The following is a 23,031-nucleotide window of genomic DNA, read 5'->3' as shown; positions in this document are numbered from 1 at the left end:
CCCCGTCATTTCTGCCAGGGCTGTTACAATGCCCGTCCATCTGGTATTCCTGCCTCCTGGCTTGTTCTTCCATACTACAGCTCAAAAAGTCCCCCACAGCTGCCAACGGCAAAATGGACCAGTCCCAGTTCTCTGCACACACCGGGCCTTCCACACCCCCTCGATTTCACCGGCAGCGAATTCTAAAGTTTTCAATCATCGGTCACACCCCCGTCCTCCTCGCACCTTTCTCCCTTTGAGAGCCAGTGGTGGTAGGGACCGCCCACCAGGAGGGGAAGACGCCCGGTAGCCAAGCAGCCTGGGTTGACCCACCCCTTTTCCTTCCGAGCCAATCATTAGTTAGGGTGGGCGGGGCCACGCGCCCGCACTTGCGCGTTCAGTGGCGGCGGTGGGGCTCCAAGGCTGCTGTGCCAAATCCCGAGATGAAGTTGCGGGTGGTGGGCGCGAAGCTGTTGCTGCTGCTGGTGCTCGGCGCGGTGCGGGCTCCGCGCTGCACCCACCCTCCGCGCTGCACCGACCCTCCGCGTCGCTACACCGCAGACTGGCCGAGTCTGGACTCCCGGCCGCTGCCGGCCTGGTTCGACGAGGCCAAATTTGGAGTGTTTGTGCACTGGGGCGTGTTTTCGGTGCCGGCCTGGGGCAGTGAGTGGTTCTGGTGGCATTGGAAGGGCGAAAAGCTGCCACAGTACGAGAGTTTCATGAAGGAGAACTACCCGCCCAATTTCACCTATGGCGACTTCGGGCCAAGATTCACTGCGCGCTTCTTCCACCCGGACAGCTGGGCCAACCTGTTCGAGGCCGCCGGGGCGAAGTGAGTGCCGCCGCGCGGGGCGGGCGGGGCTCCCCTTCCCCGGCTAGGGCTGACCCGAGCGTCGGAAGGGGGCTTAGGCAGGTGAAAACCGAGCGGGGGAAGGCTAGGCGACTTGCCGGGTCACACAGGTGTCCGTCTGACTTAAGATACCGGGGGTACTCTGTTTTGCCTCCTGAAGGATGCAGAATTGAATATGGCACGCCTGATCCTAAGAAGGTGCGTCTGGTTGAGGATTAGAAGGAAATAAAGGTTTCCGGTTGGTGATGGACTGCAAAGCCGACAGTGTCTGCACCTGAATATTGAGAAGACCGAGCTAAGTGATACCTAATGTCCCTTCCGGGTCAACAAGGCAATCAGAATTCCAGGATTTTAAGCCGGTGGTATGGAGTCTGATCCTAGTTCAGCTGCAAACTTGAACAAGGCATTTTACCTCCCTACCGCCTCCTTCCATGGTTGTAGACAGGGATTGTGTTCCTCCTTTCAGCTTTAATATGTCCCGAAGGGAAGGGAGTTCCAGTGTGCAGTGTATTTGGGCAACAATACAGATTCTCTTTCAGCTGCTCTTCTCAATGCCTTGCACATAGAGAGTGCTCAAGAAATGTCAGAATCGTTTTGAGAACTGTTGCAACTTGCTTGTGAATGGTTCAGAGAACTGAAAGTGCAGAGCACTGGGGCTGGGAAGAGAGAGGCAAGGACTCACAAGGTTGTTGAAGGCTGGAGCTAGTCCTGAAGGAATCATCCTTGAAGACAGAATGTTGCAGGTATTAAGTCAAGGAATGATGACTCTGAGGCTGCTGCGCAGGAAGTGGGTTGGAGGAGAGTAAGAATGAAGGCAGCTAGGTTTCCCGGATCCTGGCTTAGGGCAGTCTTCCACCCTTACTTTGTCTCCTCACCTGTCTTGCAGGTTTTAGTTTCTCTTGGACTTTAAGTTCTCTTGTACTAAATAGAAATTACAACTGATATTTAGTGTGTGCAGTTAAGTGTATGGGAATATAAGCCTTGAACAAACAAAGGAGGAGTTCACTGTCTTCCAGAAGCCTTAGAAATCCATAATTTTCAAATGAAGAAGTTAAAATCTGGGAGACATCCTTTGCCCGGGACAAGATGCCCTTGCTATGGAAAGATGACTGGCCCAGACAGAAAAAGGGAACTAATGTCCTAGACTCCAAATCCCGTGACTCTAAGGTGAAGGTTCTTTCCACCACACCAGAGGTCTGCAACCATGGCCAGAGGGATTGGTCCTCTGCCCATTTTGGTGAGTTTCTTGAGATGAGAAGGATTTTTACATTTTAAGGGGTTGTTTTTAAAAAGTAGAAGAAGAGGGTCTTCCCTGGTGGCGCAGTGGTTAAGAATCCACCTGCCAGTGCAGGGGACATGGGTTCAAGCCCTGGTCCGGGAAGATCCCACATGCCACAGAGCAACTAAGCCTGTGCGCCACAACTACTGAGCCTATGCTCTAGAGCCTGCGAGCCACAACTACTGAGTCCGCGTGCTACAACTACTGAAGCCCGCGCGCCTAGAGCCCATGCTCCGCCACAAGAGAAACCACCGCGATGAGAAGCCCGCGCACCACAACGAAGAGTAGCCCCCGCTCACCGCAACTAGAGAAAGCCTGTGTGCAACAATGAAGACCCAACAGAGCCAAAAATAAATAAATAAATTAATTAAAAAAAAAAAAGTAGAAGAAGAGTATGCCGCACAGAGGACTGTGATCCACAGAGTCTGAAATACTGTCTAGACCTTAAAGTCTTGAGCTCTCCACATCAGCCAGTGATTAAATTGTCACATGTGAGCACCAGCTGTTTTTCTGCCATAAAAGTAAATGAAATGGTGAGTGATTTGCTTGTTATTTCAACACTTGCCTTTTCTCCCCTTTTCTTTTGGCCTTTTGTCACCTCTGTGAATGAGAGGCAATTCATATGGGCTTGGTAAAACAAACAGCTTAATTTTTTTTTTTTTTTTTGCAGTACGCGGGCCTCTCACTGTTGTGGCCTCTCCCGTTGCGGAGCACAGGCTCCAGACGCGCAGGCTCAGTGGCCATAGCTCACGGGCCCAGCCGCTCTGCGGCATGTGGGATCTTCCCGGACCGGGGCACGAACCCGTGTCCCTTGCATCGGCAGGCGGACTCTCAACCACTGCGCCACCAGGGAAGCCCAGGGACTGCCTTTTAAAGTTCTTTTAATATTGGAAAATGCCCCTGGCAACCTAGAACCCCAAGAGTTCAACACCAAAAGCATCAAAGTGGTCTACTTGCCCCCAGACACAACATCTCTAATTCAACCTCTAGATCTTTGGGGGTCATAAGGACCTTTAAGGCTCATTACACATGGTACTCTATGAAAAGGATTGTCAATGCTGTGGAAGAGAACCCCAATATAGATAACATCATGAAAGTCTGGAAGGATTACAGCACTGAAGATACCATTGTTGTTATAGAAAAAGCTGTGAAAGCCGTCAAGCCCCAAACAATAAATTCCTGCTGGAGAAAACTGTGTCCAGATATTTTGCATGACTTCACAGGATTTATAACAGAGCCAGTCAAGGAAATCATGAAAGAGATGTGGATACGGCAAAAAAGATGGGGAGTGGGGAGGGCTTCCCTGGTGGCGCATTGGTTAAGAATCCGCCTGCCAAAGCAGGGGACACGGGATCGAGCCCTGGTCTGGGAAGATCCCACATGCCGTGGAGCAACTAAGGCCACGTGCCACAACTACTGAAGCCCTCACACCTGGAGCCTGTGCTCTACAACAAGAGAAACCACCGCGACGAGAAGCCTGCGCGCTGCAACAAAGAGTAGCGCCCGCTCACCGCAACTAGAGAAAGCCTGTGCACAGCAACAAAGACCGAATGCAGCCAAAAAAAAAAAGATGCAGGGTGAAGGGTTTCAAGATGTGAATCTTGGAGAAATTCAGGAGCTAATAAACATCACACCTGAGGAATTAACAGAGGACAGCTTGATGGAGATGAGTGCTTCTGAACAAGTGCAGAGGAAGGAGATGTAGAAGAAGCAGTGCCAGAAGACAGATTGACGTTAGACAATCTGGCAGAAGGATTCTGATTACTCAAGACAGCTTTTGACTTCTTTTACCACGTGGACCCTTCTATGATATGAGCACTGAAACTAGGGCAAACAGTGAGGACTTCCCTGGTGGTCACGTGGTTACCCCTCCAATGCAGGGAGCACAGGTTTGATCCCTGGTCTGAGAACTAAGATCCCACGTGTCAAGCAGTGCAGCCAAAAAATAAAAACAAACAAACGAAAAAAGCAAATAGTGGAAGGAGGATTGGTATCATGTGGAAGTATTTTTAAGAAATGTAAAAGCAGAAAAGGCAGACAGAAATTGCGATGTATTTCCATAACGTTACACTGCATTCCTGCCTCTCCTGCTCCCCGTCCACCTCTTCTGCCTCTGCCACCCTGAGACAGCAAGACCCACCCCTCCTCTTCCTCTTCAGCCTACTCACCATGAAGACCTTTATGATGATCCACTTCCACTTAATGAACGGTGAATAATCATTATGCCATACAGTTAATAAACATATCTGCTGTGCGTGTGTGTCTTCATGTGAAAACCTGAGAACTGGACGGCAAGAACTGTGAAACGTTTTTGTGCCATCATCATCGTCATCATTGCCTGAGTATTCATCACGTAGAACATCATATGCAAGATTGGTATGGAAGTGAATAGCCAATCCTTACATAAGCATATGGTAAGTGACACAATAAAAAATTACCAATGTATCAGTTTTCTTACTGTTTTAAAACTCTGCTTTCAAAGAATTACATTACCATACAGTATGCCCTCCCCTCTACCCCCTCATAATTGGATAAACTGTGTATCAGCCTATCATCACAGGCAAGTGTGTTCTTTTTTAATGTAACAATGTTTCCAATACTGTGTCATGAGTAGGATTATAATACCATATGCCATAAAAATTTTATAATGATTCATTCATTAGTGTATCGGCTAGGCTATCATGAAGCAATCATATTGATTACACTAGGCTACTGTAAAGCAATCATATTGCTGCTTCTTTATTATCAATGCACAAATTGTTATACCTGCAAATAAATATGAATTTCTTTTTCACGTTAGCTTTTCACTTTTTATATCTAGTTTTAGTAATAATTTTAACATCTGCAGTGTTTTGTGTCATGTAAGATAATATTGATGTAGGTACTGACAGGTGGTTCCTCTTGTAAACAGACAATGTAAACTTATAGTATCAATAAATACAGTACTATAAATGTATTTTATGATTTTCTTAAAAACATTTTCTTTTCTCTAGCTTACATTATTGTATTAATACAGTACATAATACAGATAACCTACAAAATGGGTGGGGCTTTTTGTTTGTTTGTTTTTGTCCACACTGCATGGCGTGCAGGATCTTAGTTCCCCGACCAGGGATCGAACCTGTGCCCCCTGCATTGGAAGCGCAGAGTCTTAACCACCGGACTGCCAGGGAAGTCCCCCAGAATGAGCATTAATCAATCATTTATGTTATTGCTAAGGCTTCCAGTCAAGAGTAGGCTATTAGTAGTTAAGTTTTCGGGGAGTCAAAAGTTATACATGGATTTTCTTCTGCACAGGGGGTTGGCACCCCTCACCGCCACGTTGTTCAAGGTTCAACCATACATTTCCTGTAGTCAAGTTCTCCCAACCATTTTAAGAGCCCCAGGCATACCAGGTAAGTTCGTGCCGGTGGCCCACTGCCCACTTCCTTTGTTCATATGGTTTCAATGTCCACAGGTATGTAGTCCTGACAACAAAGCATCACGAAGGCTTCACAAACTGGCCAAGTCCTGTGTCTTGGAACTGGAACTCTGAGGATCTGGGGCCCCATCGTGATTTGGTTGGTGAGTTGGGAACAGCCATCCGAAGTAGGTGTGTGTCCACAGATGATTACTCCATCATCACTTTTGATCTAGCCATCCGATGTGCCGTGCCTTCTCTACTCTTGTGTGTTTTCTAAGTTTGCATTTAACCAGTACCTTGAAGGGCTTCTGGCCTTAGCAGTGTTTGATGCTTGGCAGTTTTCATATGACCAAAGGTGACACCATCAGAGAAGTTCACAGCCCTGTCTGCTTAGGTGAAGGATACCCAGCGTAGACCCCAGTGCTTCATTTGCATTCTGCAAAGGATTTTTTCTGGAAAGGCTACCAACCCCAGGCCTTTTCCAGTGTCTGATGGGGGCCAGGGTTGGGCCTCTGATCTTTCTGTCCTCCTTAGCTGTCAACACAGAGCTTTGCAGGCATTCAGGGAAGGTTTAGATGAATAGTAGATCAAGAGAGAACTGAAAAGGGCAAAAAGTGAGATAAGGAGCCACCCTGTTGATTCTAATTAATGTTTTCTAATATTTGCCACTTAATAAAAAGTAACATCCCAAGATCAAAATGCTGGGAAGTGGCAGAGGTGGGATTTGAACCCAGGTATTTTGGTTTTGGGTCCTATATTTCTGGGGACGTTTGCCTCTAAGGAGGAAAAGTGGTATTTGTGTCATGCCCAATCTCAGCTCTGTTGTGATGTGGCAAACTTGATGTCCTATTTAAGGGGTAGACCAGCTGCCTGTTTGTATAAGTAAAGTTTGACTGGAACACAGTTGTGCCCATTCATTTATGCATTGTCTCTGGCTGCTTTCAAGCTACAATTGCAGAGCTGGGATAGAGATCGCAAGGCCTGCAAAGCCTCAAATATTATCTGGTCCATTGAGAAAGCATTTGCTGACTTACGTCACCGGTTAAATATTCAGTTTCCCAATGCTGTGCTCTGCTAATAGTCCTGCTGTAAGACTCTGAGGTGTTGATTAGATCTGGACTCTAAGATCCTTGATTTTTACCTTCTTTATTTAGTCCCTGAATCACGTGATGAAATACTTAACTTCAATTGTTTCTGTCTTATCTGTGCCATTGCAATATTACATTTACTTCTTACTTGTATTATAGCATTTCCAAAACACTCACTATTCTGAACTCAAAACAAGCTTTATTGTATATGAAAATAGGTCACTTTAACCGTATTTCATTTGGGGAACGTTAAGAACTATTTTTTTTTTTTTAGAATTTTATTTTTTTATACGGCACGTTCTCATTAGTTATCCATTTTATACATATTAGTGTATATATGTCAATCCCAATCTCCCAATTCGTCGCACTACCTACCCGCCACTTTACCCCCTTGGTGTCCATACGTTTGTTCTGTACATCTGTGTCTCTATTTCTGCCCTGCAAACCAGTTCATCTGTACCATTTTTCTAGGTTCCACATATATGCGTTAATATACGATATCTGTTTTCTCTTTCTGACATACCTCACTCTGTATGACAGTCTCTAGATCCATCCACGTCTCTTCAAATTACCCAATTTCGTTCCTTTTTATGGCTGAGTAATATTCCACTGTATATAGGTACCACATCTTCTTTATCCATTCATCTGTCGATGGGCACTTAGGTTGCTTCCATGACCTGGGTATTGTAAATAGTGCTGCAATGAACATTGGGGTGCATGTGTCTTTTTGAATTATGGTTTTCTCTGGGTATATGCCCAGTGGTGGGATTGCTGGGTCATATGGTAATTCTATTTTTAGTTTTTTAAGGAACCTCCATACTGTTCTCCGTAGTGGCTATATCAATTTACATTCTCACCAAGAGTGCAAGAGGGTTCCCTTTTCTCCACACCCTCTCCAGCATTTGTTGTTTGTAGATTTTCTGATGATGCCCATTCTAACTGGTGTGAGGTGATACCTCATTGTAGTTTTGATTTGCATTTCTCTAATAATTAGTGATGTTGAGCAGCTTTTCATGTGCTTCTTGGCCATCTCTATGTCTTTGGAGAAGTGTCTATGTAGGTCTTCTGCCCATTTTTGGATTGGGTTGTTTGTTTTTTTAATATTGAGCTGCGTGAGCTGTTTATGTATTTTGGAGATTAGTCCTTTGTCCGTTGATTCATTTGCAAATATTTTCTCCCATTCTGAGGGTTGTCTTTTTGTCTTGTTTGTAGTTTCCTTTGATTGCAAAAGCTTTTAAGTTTCATTAGGTCCCATTTGTTTATTTTTGTTTTTATTTCCATTACTCTAGGAGGTGGATCGAAAAAGATCTTGCTGTGGTATATGTCAAAGAGTGTTCTTCCTATGTTTTCCTCTAAGAGTTTTATAGTGTCCAGTCTTACATTTAGGTCTCTAATCCATTTTGAGTTCATTTTTGTGTATGGTGTTAGGGAGTGTTCTAATTTCATTCTTTTACATGTAGCTGTCCAGTTTTCCCAGCACCACTTATTGAAGAGACTGTCTTTTCTCCATTGTATATCCTTGCCTCCTTTGTCGTAGATTAGTTGACCATAGGTGCGTGGGTTTATCCCTGGGCTTTCTATCCTGTTCCGTTGACCTATATTTCTGTTTTACGTGCCAGTACCATACTATCTTGATTACTGTAGCTTTGTAGTATAGTCTGAAGTCAGGGAGTCTGATTCCTCCAGCTCTGTTTTTTTCCCTCAAGACCGCTTTGGCTATTCGGGGTCTTTTGTGTTTCCCTACAGATTTTAGGATTTTTTGTTCTAGTCCTGTAAAAAATGCCATTGGGAATTTGGTAGGGATTGCATTGAATCTGTAGATTGCTTTGGGTAGTATAGTCATTTTCACAATATTGATTATTCCAATCCAAGAACATGGTATATCTCTCCATCTGTTGGTATCACCTTTAGTTTCTTTCAACAGTGTCTTATAGTTTTCTGCATACAGGTCTTTTGTCTCCCTAGGTAGGTTTATTCCTAGGTATTTTATTCATTTTGTTGCAGTGGTAAATGGGAGTATTTCCTTAATTTCTCTTTCAGATTTTTCATCATTAGTGATAAGAATGCAAGAGATTTCTGTGCATTAATTTTGTATACTACAACTTTACCAAGTTCATTGATTAGCTCTGGTAGTTTTCTGGTGGCATCTTTAGGATTCTCTATGTGTAGTATCCTGTCATCTGCAAACAGTGACAGTTTTACTTCCTTTCCAATTTGTATTCCTTTTTTTTGCCGTACGCGGGCCTCTCACTGTTGTGGCCTCTCCCGTTGCGGAGCACAGGCTCTGGACACGCAGGCTCAGCGGCCATGGCTCACGGGCCTAGCTGCTCCGCGGCATCTGGGATCTTCCCGGACCGGGGCATGAACCCGTGTCCCCTGCATCGGCAGGTGGACTCTCAACCACTGCGCCACCAGGGAAGCCATGTATTCCTTATACTTCTTTTTCTTCTCTGACTGTCGTGGCTAGGACTTCCAAAACTATGTTGAATAAGAGTGGCGAGAATGGGCATCCGTGTCTTGTTCTTGATCTTAGAGGAAATGCTTTCAGTTTTTCACCGTTGAGAATCATGTTTGCTGTGGGTTTGTCGTATATGGCCTTTATTATGTTGAGGTAGGTTCCCTTTATGCCCACATTCTGGATAGTTTTTTATCATAAATGGGTGTTGAATTTTGTCAAAAGCGTTTTCTGCATCTGTTGAGATGATCATATGGTTTTTATTCTTCAGTTTGTTAATATGGGGTATCACATTGATTGATTTGCGTATATTGAAGAATGCTTGCATCCTTGGGATAAATCCCACTTGATCATGGTGTATGATCCTTTTAATGTGTTGTTGGATTCTGTTTGCTAGTATTTTGTTGAGGACTTTTGCCTCTATATTCATCAGTGATATTGGTCTGTAATTTTCTTTTTTTTTTAGTATCTTTGTCTGGTTTTGGTATCAGGGTGATGGTGGCCTCATAGAATGAGTTTGGGAGTGTTCCTTCCTCTGCAATTTTTTGGAACAGGTTGAGAAGGATGGGTGTTAGCTCTTCTCTAAATGTTTGATAGAATTCACCTATGAAGCCATCTGATCCTGGACTTTCGTTTGTTGGAAGATTTTTTTTTTTTTTTTTTTTTTGCAATATGTGGGCCTCTCACTGTTGTGGCCTCTCCCGTTGTGGAGCACAGGCTCCGGACGCGCAGGCTCAGCAGCCATGGCTCACGGGCCCAGCCACTCTGCGGCATGTGGGATCTTCCCGGACTGGGGCACGGACCCGTGTCCCCTGCATCGGCAGGCGTACTCTCAACCACCGCACCACCAGGGAAGCCTGTTGGAAGATTTTTAATCACAGTTTCAATTTCATTACTTGTGATTGGTCTGTTCATATTTTCTATTTCTTCCTGGTTCAGTCTTGGAAGGTTATACCTTTCTAAGAATTTGTCCATTTCTTCCAGGTTGTCCATTTTATTGGCATAGAGTTGCTTGTAGTAGTCTCTTAGGATGCTTTGTATTTCTGCAATGTCTGTTGTAACTTCTTTTTCATTTCTAATTTTATTGATTTGAGTCCTCTCCCTCTTGTTCTTGATGAGTCTGGCTTATGGTTTATCAATTTAGTTTATCTTCTCAAAGAACCAGCTTTTAGTTTTATTGATCTTTGCTATTGTTTTCTTTGCTTCTATTTCATTTATTTCTGCTCTGATCTTTATGATTTCTTTCCTTCTACTAACTCTGGGTTTTGTTTGTTCTTCTTTCTCAAGTTCCTTTAGGTGTAAGTGTAGATTGTTTATTTGACATTTTTCTTGTCTCTTGTCTCTTGAGGTAGGCTTGTATTGCTATAAACTTCCCTCTTAGAACTGCTTTTACTGCATCCCATAGGTTTGGATCATGTTTTCGTTGTCATTTGTCTCTAGGTATTTTTCGATTTCCTCTTTGATTTCTTCAGTGATCTCTTGGTCATTTAGTAACATATTGTTTAGCCTCCAGGTGTTTGTGTTTTTTACGTATTTTTCCCTGTAATTTATTTCTAATCTCATAGCGTTCTGGTCAGAAAAGATGATATGATTTCAATTTTCTTAAATTTACTGAGGCTTGATTTGTGACCCAAGATGTGAGCTATCCTGGAGAATGTTCCGTGTGCACTTGAGAAGAAAGTGTAATAATATGCTGTTTTTGGATGGAACGTCCTATAAATATCAATTAAATCTATCTGGTCTATTGTGTCGTTTAAAGCTTGTGTTTCCTTATTAATTTTCTGTTTGGATGATCTGTCCATTGGTGTAAGTGAGGTATTAAATTACCCCACTATTATTGTATTACTGTCGATTTCCTCTTTTATAGCTGTTAGCAGTTGCCTTATGTATTGAGGTGCTCCTATGTTGGGTGCATATATAGTTATAATTGTTATATCTTCTTCTTGGATTGAGCCCTTGATCATTATGTAGTGTCCTTCCTTGTCTCTTGTAACATTCTTAAAGTCTATTTTATCTTATACGAGTATTGCTACTCTGGCTTTCTTTTGATTTCCATTTGCATGGAATATCTTTTTCCATCCCCTCACTTTCAGTCTGTATGTGTCCCTAGGTCTGAAGTGGGTCTCTTGTAGACAGTATATATATGGGTCTTGTTTTTGTATCCATTCAGCAAGCCTGTGTCTTTTGGTTGGAGCATTTAATCCATTCACGTTTAAGGTAATTATCAATATGTATGTACCTATGACCATTTTCTTAATTGTTTTGGGTTTATTTTTGTAGGTCCTTTTCTTCTCTTGTGCTTCCCACTTAGAGAAGTTCCTTTAGCATTTGTTGTAGAGCTGGTTTGGTGGTGCTGAGTTCTCTCAGCTTTTGCTTGTCTGTAAAGCTTTTGATTTCTCCATAGAGTCTGAACGAGATCCTTGCTGGGTAGAGTAATCTTGGTTGTAGATTCTTCCCTTTCATCACTTTAAATGTATCATGCCACTCCCTTCTGGCTTGTAGAGTTTCTGCTGAGAAATCAGCTGTTAACCTTCTGGGAGTTCCCCTGTATGTTGTTTGTCGTTTTTCCCTTATTGCTTTCAATAATTTTTCTTTGTCTTTAATTTTTGTCAGTTTGATTACTATGTGTCTCCACGTGTTTCTCCTTGGGTTTATCCTGCCTGGGACTCTGCGCTTCCTGTACTTGGGTGGGTATTTCCTTTCCCATGTTAGGGAAGTTTTCAACTGTAATCTCTTGAAATATTTTCTCAGGTCCTTTCTCTCTCTCTTCTCCTTCTGGGACCCCTATAATGCGAATGTTGTTGCATTTAATGTTGGCCCAGAGGTCTCTTAGGCTGTCTTCATTTCTTTTCATCCTCTTTTCTTTATTCTGTTCCGTGGCATTGAATTCCACCACTCTGTCTTCCAGGTCACTTATCCATTCTTCTGCCTCATTTATTCTGCTATTGATTCCTTCTAGTGTATTTTTCATTTCAGTTACTGTATTGTTCATCTCTGTTGTTTGTTCTTTAATTCTTCTAGGTCTTTATTAAACATTTCTTCCATCTTCTTGATCTTTGCCTCCATTCCTTTTCCGAGGTCCTGGATCATCTTCACTGTCATTATTCTGAATTCTTTTTCTGGAAGGTTTCCTATCTCCACTTCATTTAGTTGTTTTTCTGGGGTTTTATCCTGTTCCTTCATCTGGTACCTAGCCCTCTGCCTTTTCATCTTGTCTGTCTCTGTGAATGTGGTTTTTTTTTTTTTTTTTTTTTTTTTTTTTTGGCGGTACGCGGGCCTCTCACTGTTGTGGCCTCTTCCGTTGTGGAGCAACAGGCTCCAGACGCTCAGGCTCAGCTGCCATGGCTCACGGGCCCAGCCGTTCTGCAGCATGTGGGATCTTCCCGGACCGGGGCACGAACCCGTGTCCCCTGCATCGGCAGGCGGACTCTCAACCACTGCGCCACCAGGGAAGCCCGTGTGAATGTGGTTTTTGTTCCACAGGCTGCAAGATTGTAGTTCTTCTTGCTTCTGCTCACGTTAAGAACTATTAATAAATCTTATATGAAACAATAAACCTATATTAATTAATTCAGCTACACAGAAAATGTTACTAATGATTATTTAAGTGATAAGATTTTAGTTATTCTTTATACTTGTCTCTATTTTCTAGTATCTCTTCCGTATGTGTTCTTACGATTGACAGAAAACATTTTTTAATAGGACTACATGTTACTGAGATAATTGACTTAAAAGACAAAAGATGGTTTAAATGACATTTGGTGTTAAGATATTTATGTATGAAAATAATTTGTTATGTGTATTATCAAAAGCATAGTAAGCCCAAGCATTTTGCTTAAGTGAACGATGAGATAATTTAAGGAAATGGTTGTGGATCCTGCCCCTCTGCATGCCCTATGGATAAGTTTCACTGAGATGTAAAAATGCTGCAACTGATTTTTCTTAAAATAAATTATTTTTTCTTTGCTTAATGACAGTTGCTGTCCTGTTTTTCTGTTTAAGGAACATACGCTATGGACTCTATCACTCACTATTAGAATGGTTCCATCCTCTCTACCTACGTGATAAGAAAAATGGCTTCAAAACACAGCATTTTGTCCGTGCAAAAACAATGCCAGAGCTATATGACCTCGTTATCAGGTACAAAACAGAAATTTTTTGGCCTTATGACCTTCAGCAATGACACCTGAGCTTCTTATAGGATACTGTTAAGTTGAGGGGAAGGGGAAAAGGGGTAGGACATCAAAATAGTAAAAGTAGTGGTTGTGTTAAGACAAAATATATTTTTTCTTCCTACTTTTTAGAACTTTCATAATATGGTCATATTGCCTCTATAAATTGAAACAAACAAAACTGAGGATGGTAGTAAGTCAAAACTTCAGTTCCCTCCTTACATGCTATTTTCTTTGTCTGGACTTTGAAGAAGGGCAACATGGTCTAACGGACCCTGAAGAGGATTTGGCATCTGGCAATATTTGTATTTGAATCCTGGCTCTAGTTACTTACAGGCCTTAAACAGGTCACCCTTCTGAGCCTCAGATTCTTCCTCTGTGAAGTGGGGATAATAATGCCTTCTGTGTAGGGCTCAGCATAGTATGTGAAAAGTATTTGTCACTATGCCTGGTACAGAATAATGGTGTTGTTATTACCATTATTCTTAAAATGATGACTTTCACTTTGGCATTTGTCCCTAGTCTTCACCACGTTTTATTCTGAGTTTGCCCTTCTTGCTTCTGGGGCCTCCTAGAGGATGGTGGGCCTTTAAAGATTAAGAGGCAGCCATCTCTGCCTGGACTCTCATTGTAGACCAGAAGACAAAAAAAACTCCTTGCATCCAGATGACTTCTCTAAGGAAATAGTACAGTTGTAAGAGATCAGCATAGGCTTTAAGTCAGAAATCTAGTTCTTTTTTCTTACTGACTGTATAGCCTTGAAAAAATGACTTCATCTCTCTAGAACTCAGTTTCTTTATCTGTTTATACATCACAAGGTTGTCGTGAGAATGAATGAGGTAATGAGTATAAAGTGCCTAGTACAGTTTCTCGTACACAGTGGAACACAGACCAGCAGTGCTTCTCTCACCTCTCAGACAGGCAGTCATTTTCCTGGAACCGAGCTGCTATCCTAAGTAGTTACGGAGTACAGCACACGATAAGGCATCAGGCAGACTTGCATGTGGGTTCCAGCCCCTGTTACTTAGCAGCTTTGTCCCCTAAAGCAAAGTACCCTACTGAGCATTAGGTTCTAGCTTTCTAAAGTGGGAATAATACTGCTTACCTTATAGTTATAAATACACACACACACTCACACCTCATAGGGCTCAGAGTAATAATATGTGAAAGATGCAACTGTGGCGCAAGTGAATTCAATAGATTTTTATAGTCAAAGTTTTGGGTAGTTGTCCCCAGAAATGCATTTGGCGGAACAGTTCAAGCTCGTCATACATCTTAAAAGCAGCAACATTAATCCCATAGTTCTGGAGCACCACTCTTTTCATTGGAATTAGTTGCCGGAAGGAAACCAAATTGTATACACACTGATTACAACTCTACTTTTTAAGTTAAGACATTAAAAAGAAAAAGATTAGGAAGAAATACACCAAAGTGCTGTGTATTAAACAGTGGTTGTGTTAGCTAAGGGGTTTGTGTGTGTGTCTGTGTTGTCATTTTTGTCTCTTTAGTTTTCCACCTTCTCTGCACTGCGGTAGTTTTTTGGTACTTTCCAAATAGGAGAAAATTAATTTTTAAATACTTGTTGCAAAGATAGATCCGTAAGACTTTACTATGAATGAATTCAGGTAATAAACATTGTTCTCATCGCTTGTCTCTCAGGTACAAACCTGACTTGATTTGGTCTGATGGAGAGTGGGAATGTCCTGATACTTATTGGAACTCTACAAATTTTCTTGCTTGGCTCTACAATGATAGCCCAGTTAAGGTACATGATTATATGACTTATCTCTTATTTTTCTGTTATGATAAAAGAAAATGTGAGGAACCAAGATCCGGAGTAATAACAATAATGACCACAGCAACAGTAGTAAACAGTATTATCAACGTGGGTGTGGTAGGGATCAGGGAACTTAGTGGATGTTAAAGGTTTCTCCATTAATTCTTTTTTGGCCCCTTACTTGGAGTATAATCTTTCTTCTTCTCCTTTAATTCTTGATTTTTACAAGATAGTTTTAAATCTTCTTAAATTTAAGTAGGCTAGAAATAGTATGTAGAAGTCCCAGACCACCATAGAGAAAATAAACTATTAAGTAAACAGACATTATAAATGAGAAAACCACCCCAAAAATTAATATATAAAACACGTAAAATTAAATGATAAGAATAAAATGTGAATATCTATGACTTCACCTACTCTTATGTTGATTATGTAGTTTAACTCTTAAGGGGAAATTTCATTTCCCTTATATTCCAAATTCTTTTTTTTTTAATTAATTAACTTATTTTATTTTTTTGGCTGTGTTGGGTCTTCATTGACAGTCCCAGCTTTCTCTAATTGAGGCAAGCAGGGGCTACTCTTGGTTGCGGTGCACGGGCTTCTCATTGCGGTGGCTTCTCTTGTTGTGGAGCACGGACTCTAGGCATGTGGGCTTCAGTAGTTGTGGCACACGGGCTCAGTAGCTGTGGCTCACGGGCTCAGTAGTTGTGGCTCACGGGCTCTAGAAGACAGGCTCTGTAGTTGTGGCGCACGGCCTTAGTTGCCGTGGATGGCATGTAGAATTTTCCCGGACCAGGGCTCAAACCTGTGTCCCCTGCATTGGCAGGCGGATTCTTAACCACTGTGCCACCAGGGGAGTCCCTCCAAATTCCTGAGGGAACTTTGCCTACCTTGTCCTCTCCCCCATAATCAACACTGTCACGCTGCACGATAGCTACCCATTTAAAGTTTGTATTTCAATACACTTACAAAGCAGCAGACATCTTAACCTTCACTATAGAAAATTTCAAAAATTTTACATATTCTAGTTTTGTTGTGGATTTTAAAGAAAAATCTAAGTGTAAGACCAGTTTGAACTGAGCTTTCTTGGGAGATTCATAAACCTCTAAGGATCTCATTGGGTAAATATTACTAAATTCAGAAAATGGAGAGAAAGGAAAAAGGAAGGATCCTGTGTGACAAATTGAAGCAAATTCCGATTGGTTTTCTGGGACTTGCAAGATGTGTGGGGACCTCTAGTGGTACAGTGTTGTGCTTCTTCCCCGAGGGTCCTCAGGCTGCGGTGGCTCCGTTGTGGATCCTTGGGTGGGACACCACAGACCCTGTTCTACCCTCTCTTGTTCTGAATGCTTTCTCACGCATTGGGAAGGAGGGTTGTTTTGGAGATATACTCATGTTAGGAAAGTACTTTTAGGAGAAATAGTCCCTTCTCCTTATTCTCCATTCTCTCTAGTTCCCACGTGGCTCACTCCTGAGCTCTCCGCAGGTCTTCCCTGGGAGGTCACCTTCCCCGTCACCCTATCTAAAATTGCAGCATGCCCCTGTCACACTGTATGTCTTTCTTTGCTTTATCTTTCTCTTACCACTAAGATATTGATACTGGCCTAACATGTTTCAGATATCATTTGCCTCTTTACTATCTGTCTCCCTCACTAAAGTGTCAGCTTTGGGAGGGCAAGCGTTTGGGTCTGTTCACAGCTGTGTCCCCAACCCCACGAACAGTACTTGGCCCAGTTAGGCGCATAGTAAGTATTGGTGCAAGGTAAACTAAATCTGCCTCCTGGCAATTTATATTCTTTCCTGGAAGAAGAAAGAAACACTCCTGGATCAGTGTTCCCTATTTATGTTCATCCCTAACTCTGCTGTGATATCACATTATAATTTTTCACATATCTGTCTCCTCAGCTAGTCTCTGCTGGATTTCTGAGGGCAAGAACTGTGTTTTTTTACCCTAGATAACCCAGTATGAGCCTCATAGTAGTATTTTTTTAAAAACACTTATTTATTTATTTATTTGGCTGCGTCAGGTCTTAGTTGTGGTGCGTGGGCTCAGTAGTTGTGGCACGCGGGCTCTCTAGTTGTGGCGTGCGAGCTCTAGCGCACACGGGCTTAGTTGACCCACAACATGTGGGATCTTAGTTCCCTGACCAGGGATCGAACCTGCATCCCCTGCATTGGAAGGTGGCTTGTTAACCACTGGATGGCCAGGGAAGTCCCTTATAGTAGTAGTAAACATTTACATTAGGTTATTCCATGTAAGGATTTCTCAAAGTTCAGCAAAACCTTGAGGGAAGGAAAAGAATGTTTGATTTTTTTCTTACCTAAGTAAAGAAAGTCAGGGTTGTATAGTGGAAAGCATCCTGGGCTGGGTTCAAATACCTGATTCATAGGCCCAGCTTTCTGAAACTGCCTGGGGATGTGACCTCGGGCAAGTCTCCTCCTCTCCATTTCTCCTCTGCTAGAATAAGTGGTTTACTAGATTATTTAAACAGGCCATTCCAGCTCTGACATTACACATTGCTAGGCCAGGGTTTCTCAGCCTCAGTACTATTGACATTCGGGGCTGGATATTTCTTTGTTGTGAGGGGACTATCCTGTATGTTGTGAGATGTTTAGAAGCATCCCTGGTCTCCACCCACTAGGTGGCAGTAGCACCACCCACAGTTGTGACAACCAAAAAAACTGTCTCTAGATTTTGCTAAAAGTCTTGTCCAGGGCAAAATGGCCCCCAGTTAAGAAACACTGCTCTTGGGCTTCCCTGGTGGCACTGTGGTTAAGAATCCGCCTGCCAATGCAGGGGACATGGTTCGATCCCTGGCCCGGGAAGATCTTAACATGCCGCAGAGCAGCTAAGCCCGCGCGCCACAACTATTGAGCCTGTGCTCTAGAGCCCGTGAGCCACAACTACTGAGCCTGCGTGCCACAGCTACTGAATCCCGCACGCCTAGAGCCTGCGCACCACAACGAAGAGTAGTCCCCGCTCTTTGCAACTAGAGAAAGCCCGGGCACAGCAATGAAGATCCAACACAGCCAAAAGTAAAATAAAATTAAAGAGAAAAAGAAACACTGCTCTCGACTAAGTCTGCTTCCTGCTTCCAAGTAAGCACCTAATATATCAAACTGTGTTACGTAAGGAAGCTAAGTGATTTTACCCCCGATGACCCCGGTACTCCTTCCTCCTTTAGGATGTTGTCGTAGTAAATGACCGATGGGGTCAGAACTGTTCCTGTCGCCATGGAGGATACTACAACTGTCAAGATAAATTCAAGCCAGAGACCTTGCCAGATCACAAGTGGGAGATGTGCACCTCAATAGACAAGCTGTCCTGGGGCTATCGTCGCAACATGGCAATGGCTGACATCACAAGTGAATCTCGAATCATTTCGGTAAGAGTACCTGTGAGGTTGTGATTTGTTAACTACCTTCTGACTAAGAGTGGTGGAAGCACTGTGGATGGAAGTGCAGGCTAATAGATCTCTTTAGGGTTATTGAACACACTCATAAAACCTGTCCTAAGGAACTAGGTATAATTAAGAAGTGTTCTGTGCAGAGATGTTCTTTCCAGGATTATTTTCAGTTTGTCATTTGGGTTGTTTCAATTTCTTGCAACCATAAAGGAATAATTACGTAGATTTAGGGAATCTCCTTAACCATTAAAATGTTTCTTAATGTAATATGGATTAATGCTTAGAGGGTTGGTGTAGTATCACAACTATATAGAATTAACTGCATAGGAAAAACACCAAAAGGAAACATCAAAAGTTAATGGTGGGCTTCCCTGGTGGCGCAGTGGTTGAGAGTCCGCCTGCCGATGCAGGGGACACGGGTTCGTGCCCCGGTCCGGGAGGATCCCACATGCCGCGGAGCGGCTGGGCCCGTGAGCCATGGCCGCTGGGCCTGCGCGTCCGGAGCCTGTGCTCCGCAACGGGAGAGGCCACAGCAGTGAGAGGCCCACGTACCGCAAAAAAAAAAAAAAAAAAAAAAAAAAAAAGTTAATGGTGTGGGGCTTCCCTGGTGGCGCAGTGGTTGAGAGTCCACCTGCCGATGCAGGGGACACGGGTTCGTGCCCCGGTCCGGGAAGATCCCACATGCCGCGGAGCGGCTGGGCCCGTGAGCCATGGCCGCTGAGCCTGCGCGTACAGAGCCAGTGCTCCGCAACGGGAGAGGCCACAACAGTGAGAGGCCCACGTACCACCAAAAAAAAAAAAAAAGTTAATGGTGTGGTGTCTTTGGGGTACTGTAACAAAACCTCCTTTTTAAAATATTCTGTATATAGCCTTAATTTTTCTGGGCTGCCTTGAAGTGCTACCGTTTGAGGTCACACTAAACACACACGCGTCTCCCTCCAAAAATCTTAAAGAACATATCTCTTTACAGCATGTTTTCCTGAAGGGGCAACATACACACTAATATAGCCCACCACATACAAAGTGTCCTGAAATCCATCAGATCTTTTCTACCTCCCCAGAGTCTCCACAGCACCTGCTCTAAATCTCTCCTTTCTGATCCCTGTTTTCTCTCTGGATGGCTCCATGGGATTCCTTCATGGCCAAGTGCTTTGTTTTCAGTTCCCTGCTCACAGTCTGTGCTTCTGACATGCGACCCTTCCGTCTGCATGTGGCACCACAGCAGGTGCTGGTTCACAGGGAAGTGCCTGTGATTACTCCCTGGAATTCGAGTTAATATATTTCTCCACCTTGTAGCAGGATTTTAAAATTTTCTCATATAAGCCTATCCTGCTTTTATAATGACAAAAATATATAGTATTTTCCAAAGGGTAAAGGCTATTCACAAAACAGAGGGAGAGTGTAGCCTAGATTCTTTTTCTTCCCTTCATCTGTGTGTTCTAAGCATTTCTCCAGTCTTGACATTCAGAGCTGGGATTTCCTTGTTTCTGTTCTCTCCAGGAACTGATTCAGACAGTAAGTTTGGGAGGCAACTATCTTCTCAACATTGGACCAACTAAAGATGGACTGATTGTTCCCATCTTCCAAGAAAGGCTTCTTGCTGTTGGGAAGTGGCTGAGCATCAATGGGGAGGCTATCTATGCCTCCAAACCATGGAGGGTACAATCTGAAAAAAACACGACCTCTGTGTGGTGAGTCTAGTCTTCTGTTACGTGCAGGAATGGGATGTGGCCCCATCCTGAGCTGGCATCTCCTTGGGTCCACAGTGGTACAAGCCAGGCTGGGAGTCATCTTGAGGAAATGCAGAAGTGGTCCTTTTGCTCTTAAATTTGTGCCCAGGTTTATGTTTTAGGCCCCAGGGTATCTTTTTTTTTTTTTTTTTTGCGGTACGCGGGCCTCTCACTGTTGCGGCCTCTCCCGTTGCGGAGCACAGGCTCCGGACGCGCAGGCTCAGCGGCCACGGCTCACGGGCCCAGCCGCTCCGCGGCATGTGGGATCTTCCCGGACCGGGGCACGAACCCGTGTCCCCTGCATCGGCAGGCGGACTCTCAACCACTGCGCCACCAGGGAAGCCCCCCCCAGGGTATCTTTGACTAGTAAGGGAGGCCGAAGGCTTGGTAAAAAAAGAAAGAGCTACAAAGTGTCAGTGAATTTGCTTGACAATGTTACCCCACCTCCTAAAAATACTAATAGCTGATATTTGCACGACATTCACAAATGCAGGCTTCATTCTAAATTCTTTCCCCCAATTTCATCCCCTCAACCATCCCACCAAGTTGATACTATCATTATCAGGTTGCAAGTGAGAAAGCAGACTCAGGGCAGGAATAGCACTTGCCTAGAATTGCAGAGCTACTAAATGGAGAAGTCATGATTCATACTTGGATTGTGGATCTAGTTATTTGATCTTGCGCTTCAGTGTTTTTCAACGGCAAGATGGGGTGATGATACGTAACTTCCTAGAGTGCGAGGGTTAAATGAGATAACATATGTAAAGTATCATCAGAGTGCCAGGCACAAACTAACTGCTCAGTGAAAGACCTCTGTAAGTGTTATACCAGAGAGCAGGGGTCTCTGGGTCAGGGGAAACACGTTCATCCTTCTGTTTTGGATGAGTTTCTATGTAGTGATTTTCACCCTCCTCTTTAAGCATGGTGAAATCTCAGAACAACGAGCTTGTCTTGGGAATTCCCTGGCGGTCCAGTGGTTAGGACTCTGCGCTTTCACTGCCATGGGCCAGGGTTCGATCCCCGGTCGGGGAACTAAGATCCCGCAAGCTGTGTTGGGTGGCCAAAAATTAAAAAATAAAAAAAATTTTTTAAATTAAAAACAAAAACCCAAATTTGTCTTCGTTGCACACCTTGCCCTTGTTATATCCTTGACTTTTCATATGGATTTGGAGCCAAAGAATGATTTGAATGATGAGGCAAATGGCTTCAGTGTGAGGTAACTAGTATAAGAGTTACAAATTTTTTAAAGAAAACTTAGAACCCCGTAGAGAGAGAAAATGGAAGATATCACCAGAAAGAATCTTCCAGGGCTGCTTTCTTCCCACAGACCTTAATTGGTATCGAGTTATTAGTGCTTCCTTGTAGCAGTGACAGACTGAAGGTCTTGGAATTGGTGGATAATTGAAAGGGGAACGTATAAGGTCATGTGGCAGGGTAATAAGCCAGGTATCTTTGACAGTGATGTTTCTTTTTTCCCAGGTATACCTCAAAAGGATCAGCTGTTTATGCCATTTTCCTGCACTGGCCAGAAGATGGAATCTTAAGCCTTAAATCCCCCATAACTACTTCGACTACAGAGGTAAAGAGCCTCAGTCAGTCTTGTCAGAGATGTAACTTTTTGTAAAGGAATTGGCAAGTCTTCTCTAATTCTTCCTTCCTTCCCCAGGTTTCTCCCATATTTATTCCCCTTTTGGACTGTCTTCCCTGCCATGGCCCAGCATAGTTGTTTCTCACCATGTTCAGGCCACATTCTGTGCCCATCAGCGCATTAATGTTTTTTCCATTCCCTTTTGCTTTCTGCAGGTAACAATGCTGGGAATCGAAAAGTATCTGAAGTGGTCCCCAAATCCAGGTAAAGGTCTCCTCGTGTACCTGCCCCAGTTACCACCCTCTGCTCTTCCGACTGAGTTTGCTTGGGCTGTAAAGCTGACAGGAGTGGAGTGATCATTGGAGTTCAACAAGAAAGGGACACTGCCTACACTTTGATTTTCCTCTTATAGTACCATCACTGTAATCAACTACTCTTGTCTACTCACACATCTCTTTTCCAACGCATTTTAATAAAAGGAAGGAATTACGTTACGCTGATGTCTCACAGGATCAAAAGATCTGAGATCGATTGCTAGCGTCTCTCTCTCTGATCAGCAGAAGGGATTGAGCAGTTAAGCTCATCCTAACTTTGGGAATTATCTACGATGGAAACTTCACTCCATTCTGTGTTTCATAACCTGCTTGTTTACTCAAATGACTTCAGATCAAGAATAAGCCAAGTCATCCCATTGCCTATGGGAGGAGCTGAAAAGGATTTGGCAAAATCCACCACATGCTATTTATTTAGCATCAAACGTGACCAGTTACTCCCAGCTACCCCCAGGAGCAGGAGATCCTGGAGGGGAAGGAAAGTGCTTCCTAGGCTGCTAATAATCAGCTTTTTAGAAGTTTCCAAAGCAAACTAAGAGCTCTGAAATTCAGTTTATTTACAGTGATACTATGAAGAAAATGAATGTGATTCTGCCCTGCTTTCTTTAACACAATCAAAGAAATTTGTACATTAAATTATTTTCTACCAAAAAGCATGTTGTAGCTTTTTTCTTCCAGTTTCTATATGGATTGCTTATAGCCTTATGTTTTATAAAAAAGTAGAAGGGGGGTAACTTGCCAAGTCTCTTTAATGCAGAGCAAAGAAAGTAATTGCTTTGGTTCTTCTACTCCTCACTTCTAGTACCATTCTTTTGAGGTGACTCAAAAAAAAAAAAAAAAAACCTCAGCAAAAACGGGCAAAGGACTTGAATAGACATTTTTCCAAAGAAGATATACAAATGGCCAATAAGACACGAAAGATATTCAAAATTACTAAGCACTAGGGCAATGCAAATTAAAACCACAGTGAG

At 43.2% G+C, this 23,031-nt stretch overlaps 1 protein-coding gene across 1 annotated transcript; it reads left to right on the top strand.

The window, feature by feature from the left end:
• The first annotated feature begins 364 nt into the window (after window positions 1–364).
• On the top strand, window positions 365–22,713 carry FUCA1 (alpha-L-fucosidase 1). The gene is made up of 8 exons (XM_032653503.1): window positions 365–811; window positions 5,566–5,700; window positions 13,057–13,194; window positions 14,886–14,991; window positions 18,189–18,389; window positions 19,911–20,101; window positions 21,620–21,719; window positions 21,944–22,713. Exons 1-8 carry the CDS (start codon window positions 423–425, stop codon window positions 22,082–22,084), a joined length of 1,401 nt encoding a protein of 466 aa, XP_032509394.1. The 5' UTR covers window positions 365–422; the 3' UTR covers window positions 22,085–22,713.
• The last annotated feature ends 318 nt before the right edge of the window (window positions 22,714–23,031 follow it).

This window comes from Phocoena sinus, chromosome 1 (genome assembly GCF_008692025.1).
Source record: "Phocoena sinus isolate mPhoSin1 chromosome 1, mPhoSin1.pri, whole genome shotgun sequence".
NCBI lineage: Eukaryota > Metazoa > Chordata > Mammalia > Artiodactyla > Phocoenidae > Phocoena > Phocoena sinus.
This window is presented reverse-complemented; position numbering and strand designations above follow the sequence as displayed.

Bases quoted from the DNA above. Each gene is read 5' to 3' on its own strand.
- FUCA1 (XM_032653503.1), top strand. From the start codon at position 423: ATGAAGTTGCGGGTGGTGGGCGCGAAGCTGTTGCTGCTGCTGGTGCTC. The intron at 812-5,565 runs GTGAGTGCCGCC...CAATGTCCACAG, and splicing joins TTCGAGGCCGCCGGGGCGAA to GTATGTAGTCCTGACAACAA. The intron at 14,992-18,188 runs GTACATGATTAT...TTCCTCCTTTAG, and splicing joins ACAATGATAGCCCAGTTAAG to GATGTTGTCGTAGTAAATGA.